This window comes from Urocitellus parryii, unplaced genomic scaffold (assembly GCF_045843805.1).
Source record: "Urocitellus parryii isolate mUroPar1 unplaced genomic scaffold, mUroPar1.hap1 Scaffold_91, whole genome shotgun sequence".
Classification (NCBI taxonomy): Eukaryota; Metazoa; Chordata; class Mammalia; order Rodentia; family Sciuridae; genus Urocitellus; species Urocitellus parryii.
The window spans coordinates 244,562-252,729 of NW_027554225.1; the positions used below are offsets into that span (position 1 = coordinate 244,562).

Sequence of the window (8,168 nt, forward strand, 5' to 3'; positions counted from 1 at the left end):
GGGTTAGCCAGCTCCTCTCTGGAGACAGATCAGGAGAGGAAAGTGGGAGGGTGACATGGAGGATGAGATCATGGTATAAAGTACTGGGCTTGAGGGCTCAGACATTCCTCAAGTCCTGCAGATGAAACTGTCATACTGTGCTCTAAATATGGTAATTGTGGGCTTGGCTTGCGAGCCCGGCTGAGGAGCCAGAGCTTGGGCCGCAGCAGCCGCCGCGTCCGCCCCTGGTCCCTGGCCCCTCAGCGTCATGGCGTGCGGGGCGACGCTGAAGCGGCCCATGGAGTTCGAGGCGGCGCTGCTAAGCCCCGGTTCCCCTAAGCGGGGGCGCTGCGCCCCTCTGCCCGGCCCCACTCCGGGCCTCAGGCCCCCTGACGCGGAGCCGCCGCCGACTCTCCAGCAGCCCGCCCCGCCCGGCAGCGAGTGGCGCCTTCCAACTCCGGAGCAAATTTTTCAGAACATAAAGCAAGAATATAGTCGTTATCAGAGGTGGAGACATTTAGAAGTTGTTCTCAATCAGAGTGAAGCTTGTACTTCAGAAAGCCAGCCTCACTCCTCAGCACTCACAGCACCTAGCTCTCCAGGTTCCTCCTGGATGAAGAAGGACCAGCCCACCTTTACCCTTCGACAAGTTGGAATAATATGTGAGAGGCTTTTAAAAGACTATGAAGATAAAATTCGGGAGGAGTATGAGCAAATCCTCAACACCAAACTAGCAGAACAGTATGAATCTTTTGTGAAATTCACACATGATCAGATTATGCGGCGATATGGGACAAGACCAACAAGCTATGTATCCTGAAGCTTTCTTGCATTATCTGGGTACCAGGTTTGACCTCAAGAGATGGCTGCTGTACACTTTTTGCAACTGGTTTGATATCACATTTCAGCTCCAAAACTTTGCATCCTGAGAACACTTAAACGTTTCTGCAGGTCCATTTTATACAACTTGAAAGACCTTAAAACTTTCTGGTTGCCACAAGCATATCTTTCTTTTCTGCTCATCCAATAAACAGCTGTGCCCTACTGTGATAGATTTTCCAAACAAAAATACCTGGAGCAGCAGTTTAGCAAAATATGCCTTCAGTGGCACTCAACAAATGGAGTTTCCCCAAGCACAGTTCTGTAAGAAGTGTGTGTGAGAGTGTGTGTATGTGTGTGTATGTATATTTTAAGTTATTATTTGTATTGTGCAAATTTTTTTTTTGATCTTGGGGATTCTGGCTGTGAATTTGATGCACGACAATTATGGTTAAAAACATTTGCTTGGTCTATCGAAGATCATTAATGTTTTGTGACCATATAAGTTGTAACAGTGGATTGTTTTATGTGTAGGTATTATTGTTAAATACACGGACTGTTTCCAGGCACAGAATATGAATCATAAGTTAGGATGGACATTAGATGTGATTATGATGATATAGCAAAGGTCTTCGGTCCTAGATCTACAAATGTGTGGTAAGAAGTTAGAACAAACTGGAGACAGGCCATTGACACATGGACTCTACCTAGTTGTGTTAGGAAAAAAAAAAAAATCTTTGACTCCAAGCCTTAAAATACCCCGTGGAGTCGCCGCTCACCTCATTCATACAATCAAAGAGCTCCCTGGACACTGAACCTCTAAAGGGAAACAGTCTCTCCTGGAGCAGAAGCATTGGGGTTTGCTCGGGAGCATAGTATAGGTGAGCAAGGGACTGGGCCAGGCCCCAGCAGCACTGCTACTTGGGAGGAACCACTTCACCTTTGTATTAGTTATTAAAAATACAATTCAGATTCTTTGGTCAGGTTCCCCCAAATTCTTCTGAGGTGTCCATGTTCAACTGCTTGAGCTTTGTTTTGGCAACCCCCTACCCGAAGTTGCTTATAGGCTGTTCTTCACCTTGTTTCCAAGGCTGCAGAGCAGAAAATAGCCTCTGTTTTGAGGAGGTGGAGTTAAGTATACATTTATTTTTTACTGTGACTTGTTCAGGACCACATTTTACAAAATGCCTTGTTTCCTTTATTGTTTCTGGAAAGGAAAGTTCTATTAAAATTGTTTTAGTTTGAACATAGAATAGTTTTTTTAATTATGGCTTATTTTGAAAATTTTTGAGTTTAATTCAAATGTATGCCAATACCTTCCAAAGTAAGGTAATATTCAGAGACAGTTGTTCTGATCAGATGGCTTAGAGAAATTTTTGGAATATTCACATTCGAAGATTCCTTATTAATGAATGTCTGACTTAAATCTAACCAAAAACTGCAACATTATTCTTTGTACATTTTCATTATATAGTGTTAACAAGCTTAGTTGCAAATAAAATACTTAAGCTATAAAAAAAATAATAAATAAATAAATAAATAAATATGGTAATTGTCAGGCCTTCTCTTACTAAATCAATATACTTAGATAAGTACACATCTTCAGACCCAGAGAGCACAATTTCAGGGCTCTATCTCACATAAATATTTGTACATAAACAAAAAAGACATATAGACAAGGATTTGCAATGTAATATCACTTATAATAATCAAAATTTTAGTAACCTAAATACCCAGCAGTAAGGACATATTAAATAAAGTATGGTGTCGCTATACTAGAAGTAAAGGGCAATGGCTAGGACAGAGCCTTCAGAACTAGGCTGCTTGGGTTCAGAGCTCAGACCCACTGCTTACCAGCTATGTTATATTGTCCAATGTCTTAACTTTTCATTGACTTGGTTTCCCCCAAAGCTAAAAAGAAGATGATAAAATGTTTCTTCTTTTGTATGGATAATAAAATAAAGTAAGGCACCATTCTTAAAGAGACAGAACATTGTTTGACCTATAGCATGTACATAACTCATATTAGCACAATTACTATTTTGAACATCTATGGTTCCTTCCATTGAAAACTCTCTAAAACATATTGTGAGACAAAAAATGATGGAAAAATATGTTAAGGATGATCTTAATTTTTTTAAATGCATACAAATGTGCATCTGCAAGTACTAAATGCATAGACGAGAGTGTGTTAGGACTGGCCAACAATAGACACCCCTCCCTAGAAAAAGAGTGGGAGTGGAGGTCGGAAGATCAGGAAGACCTTCCCTTTCTTCCTTTCTATAGTTGTATATTTGGGGAGCCATTTTATAAACACATATTTAACTATTGCTTATGCACTTTAAAATATATATACTTTTGAAAATACCATAAAATGACACAAATAAGTAAAGAATAAACAGGAACAGTGGAAACAAAAATATTTGAACAAGTGAGTGCTTGCATTGTTTCAATAATCTAGTTTTCAGGGAAAAAAAGGAAGCAGAGGTTTTCAGTCTATGGTCAAGGTCTAACACAAGGACAAGATACAGATGAGTCAAGTGAGGTGCCTAGGACAGAAAACTTAGAGAGGAACTCACATTTAGGGAAATGACTTTCAGGACTTTTAGACCTCACACTAGTCTAACATTACATTGAAAATATGCCTAAAGTCAAAGGACCAGCTTCTTAGAGAAGTCTGGTATAAAACCAGTATCTGAAATGTATAATGGTAGATTTCTTTCTCTCTCCACACACACAAAAATAACCACTGAGTTTAAGTCTAACATATCTCATATACAATCTACTAAAATGCAAACTGAATGAAAGTTCTACCTTCTTCCTAGCTTTTCTGTTTTCCTTTGGGAATGTCATCCTGAGAAAGGAAAGGAGATTGTTTGGAGTGTATGGAGAGAGTCTTTTTAAATGCTTGAGTGTTGACCTTTGGACTCTCAAATGGTTCAACAGGGAATTTACTCTCTTCCTTTGACCAGAGTGATTTCAGCATAATCATTTGAAAAATTAGCTTCACAGGTTAGAAATGCGCAATATGAGACTGGCTTAGAGTAAGATGAAATGACCTAAACCATATGCTCTGTGTCTGAAATGCCCCAGAATGGCCCAATCATTTGCTTATGGAACTCACCTATTCTGACTGGTCAGTATCTATGCCTTGCTGTTTATAAATAATTTTGAATATCATCCCTGGAAAAATGTAAGACTTGGCTCAACAAATAGTTTTATGTTCAACCATTCTAGCTGAGTTCATACCTATAGATATATAACTGGGTGGCATCTAGGTAACCACTAGAGGGTAAAAGTTCATGAATATGATACACCAAACTGAATCATCTCCCCAAACTCCATGCACTTTTCAAATTAGGCTTTCATTCCCCAATGGAATTGATCACAGATTAGAAACCACATGAAGCAACTTAAAAGGGGGATCAAAATTTAGTAAATGGGGCAAGGAAGTAATTGGGGTTTTACCGTATAAAACAAAAAATTTTTAAATAAAATTACTCACCTTTTAATAATTTACAAATTTATTGTAATTATCTTCTGATTACTAGGACAAATGTTGAATCAACTTTTGATTGTACTGGAATAAAATTTTGTAATAAACTTTATGGGAGATAATACAATAATACCCTTTGTTTCATGACTGAGTTTCTAAGCACTTTTTAAAATAAAAATAATGCATTTAACAAATATTTCCCCCAAGGCCATCTCTTAATTATTTGATGGCCAAATCTTTCCTTTTTGAAGTGCTACTGTTTTTCTCTGGTTTGTTTTGTTTTCATTTGATAACTGGACTCACAGTGCATGTGAGTAGGAACCAAGCAGTTCTCCAAAGATGGCTTTCATTGATGACATTAAATCTTGTTGCAGTAAGGCAGCCCCCAAGATTCCTGCCCCCTGGTATATATAACTATATAATCCCCTCTCCTGGAGTGAAGGAGGAGACTGATTATGATGAGACAGTGACTCCTATAATTAATTATGTCTTATTATACAAGACTGGAAAGAGAACCTCAGGTTGGCCTGGTAGAAGTAAGCAGTCAAGTACCTATGGAAAGGGACATGGCAAAGCCTCAGAGCAACCTCTAGGAGCTAAGAGCTGTCCTAGCTAACAGCAAGAAAATGGAAACTTATGTCTTATAGCCATAGGAACTAAATCCTACCAACAACTAGTGAGTGTGAAAGAAGACCCCTATCTCAGAGGAGATCACACTCCTTCTTAACATTGTAATTTCACATTCAAGAGACTCTGAGCAAAAGATCCAGCTATCCCATACCAAGACTCCTGCCCCACAGAAACTGAGATGGTTTATATGTGATGTTTTAAGCTTCTAAGTTTGGTAAAGTCTTACAGTAAGAGAAAACCAATACACTTAAAATTTCTCAAGTATTTATATTGTTTGAATGTTTAGAGAATCTCTAAATTTAAAAGTAAAATGGCAGAGTTATTAGCAGGTTATATTAGGACAGTTTCCATAGTCAAGAGGAATGGGTTCTGAGGAGGGGTTTTGAATGGTCAGCTCATTGCTGAATATTTTAGTTCTATGATGACTTTTGCTTCCCTAAGCTTCCCCAAGCAACCCTGTAACTCTAAGGCAAAGGACACTTGGAAACAAGGACTCTTTCCTCATATTTAAGACAAAATCCCTAGTCTAAAAAGTGTTTGCTCCAGTCCTCTTCCTGCTCCCCTTTTCCCTTCTTCACAGGTGTCGATCCCAAAGGAACCCACTAATAAACATCCAGTGTAAGAGACTCATTCCAAGAGTCCTCAAAATGAGATCCCAGGAAACCCAACCAAAACTAAACTTTTACAACAATGTCATCTGTCTTTTGTTCCAAAAGATCCACAACACATTTGTGAACAGTGTTAATAAATGGTGTATATCTTAAAGTAGACACTGGTTTTATTGTATTATATTTTCAAAATTTTCATAGCTTTTTGTTTCAAAATAAAAAGAGTCTGTATAGTTCTTTTGGTAGTATGGTCATTTTGATAATATTAATTCCACTTATCCAAGAGCAAAGTAGATCTTTCCATCTTCTAAAGTCTTTTTGGATTTCCCTCTTTAGGGTTCTGTAGTTTTCATTGTAAAGATCTTTAACCTCTTTTGTTAAGTTGATTCCCAAGTATCTTTTTTTTTTTGAGGTTATTGTGAATGGGGTAGTTTTCCTCATTTCCTTCTCAGAGATTTTGTCAGTGATATACAGAAATTTCTTTGATTTATGGGTGTTGATTTTATATCCTGCTACTTTGCTGAATTCATTTACTAGTTCTAGAAGTTTTCTGATGAAGTTTTTTGGGTCTTTTAGGTATAGAATCATATTGTCAGCAAAGAGTGGTAATTTAAGTTTTTCTTTTCCTATAAATATCCCTTTAATTTCTTTCATCTGTCTAATTTTTCTGGCCACCTATAGCACAAGAATTAAAACCAAGAATCAATAAATAGGATGGAATCAAACTAGAAAGTTTCTTCTCAGCAAAAGAAACAATCTTTGTGAACAGAGAACCTACATCCTGGGAGCAAATTTTTACCCCTCACTCATCAGATATAACACAAATCTCTAGGGCATATATAGAACTCAAAAAGCCAAGCACCCACAAAAACAAATAACCCAATCAATAAATGTGTCAAGGACCTGAACAGACAATTCTCAGAAGGGGATATACAATCAATCAACAAATATATTAAGAAATGCTCATCATCTCTAGCAATTAGAGAAATGCAAATAAAAATCACACTAAGATAGCATATCACTCTAGTCAGAATGGCAGCTATTATGAAGACAAACAACAATAAGTGTTGGTGAGGATATGGGGGAAAAGGCACACTCATACATTGCTGGTGGGACTGCAAATTGGTGCAGCCGATATGAAAAGCAGTATGGAGATTCCTTGGAAATCTGGGAATGGAACCACCTTTTGAACTAGCTATTCCACTCCTCAGTCTATATCCAAAGGACTTAAAAACAGCATATTACAGGGACATAGCCACATCAATGTTTATAGCAGCACAATTCACAATAGCTAAACTGTGGAGCCAACCTAGATGCCCTTCAGTGGATGAATGGATTAAAAAAATGTCGCATATATACACTTTGGAATTTTTACACAGCAATAAAAGAGAATAAAATCATGGCATTTTCAGGTAAATGGATGGCATTGGAGAAGATAATGCCAAGTGAAGCTAGCCAATTTCAAAAAAACAAATGCTGAATGTTTTCTCTGATATAAGGAGGCTGACTCATAGTGGGGTAGGGAGGGGGAGCATGGGAGGAATAGATGAATTCTAGATAGGGAAGAGGGGTGAGAGGGAAAAAAAGGGTGCAGGAGATTAGCAAGAATGGTGGAATGTGATAGACATCATGTATAAAGTACATGTATGAAGACACAAATTGGGTGTCAACCTATTTTATATACAAATAGAGATATGAACAATTGTGGTATAGATGTGTAATAAGAATTGTAATGCAAAAAAAAGTACATGTATAAAGTCATGAATTGGCCTGAACATACTTTATATACAAAGATATGAAAAATTGTACTCTATATGTGCAATAAGAATTGTAATGCATTCTGCTGTCATGTATTTTACAAAAAATAAAATCAATTAAAAAACAAAACAAAAAAAAAAGAAAAAGAAAAGTAGGCAAAGAAGAAATAAACATGACTAACAAATAAGCCCAAAACAATACCCTCTTCTCAAAACTATCCAAGAACCCCTAAACAATATCTACTTCTCAACACAAGTAGTGGAATTTAGAAGACAGTGGAACTGTATCTGGAAAATAGGGAATGAAAATTACTGATTTATAATTTAATGCCCAACAAAAATTTTAGAAGTAGTTAAAAATAAAGATATTTTATTTTTTATTTTTTTAAAGAGAGAGGAGGGAGGGAGAGAGAGAGAGAGAGAGAGAGAGAGAGAGAGAGAGAGAGAGAGAGAGAGAATTTTAATCTTTATTTTTTAGTTTTCGGCGGAGACAACATCTTTGTTTGTATGTGGTGCTGAGGATTGAACCCAGGCCGCATGCATGCCAGGTGAGAGTGCTACCGCTTGAGGCACATCCCCAGCCCTAAAGATACTTTTATATAAATAAGTGTTAAAAACATTTGTTAGAAGCAAGCTCACGGTAAAGGTATAAATAAGTTACTCAAGTGGAAGGAAGCTAATTGCAGGCTGAAGCAGAGATACAGAAGTAATACATAACAATGGGAGTTCAGCGAAAATGTCTATGGATACATCTATATCTCTTAACTTCATAAAACAATAATGATAATTAATTATGGGTCTCCATATCCAAACTTAGAATCCCTCCCCTGCTCTCAAATCTTTTTCTCTTTTATACCTTTTTTCTATGTTATGGATTTT

At 37.3% G+C, this 8,168-nt stretch overlaps 1 protein-coding gene across 2 annotated transcripts; it reads left to right on the plus strand.

The window, feature by feature from the left end:
* The first annotated feature begins 206 nt into the window (after nucleotides 1-206).
* LOC144253093 (akirin-1-like) lies at nucleotides 207-1,889 on the plus strand. 2 transcript variants are annotated; one of them, XM_077795006.1, is made up of 2 exons: nucleotides 207-581; nucleotides 717-1,889. In XM_077795006.1, exons 1-2 carry the CDS (start codon nucleotides 248-250, stop codon nucleotides 797-799), a joined length of 417 nt encoding a protein of 138 aa, XP_077651132.1. In that variant the 5' UTR covers nucleotides 207-247; the 3' UTR covers nucleotides 800-1,889. The 2 variants fall into 2 exon arrangements, with proteins under 2 accessions (XP_077651132.1, XP_077651131.1); XM_077795005.1 differs by having other exon boundaries at nucleotides 233-1,889.
* Nucleotides 1,890-8,168: the final 6,279 nt, after the last annotated feature.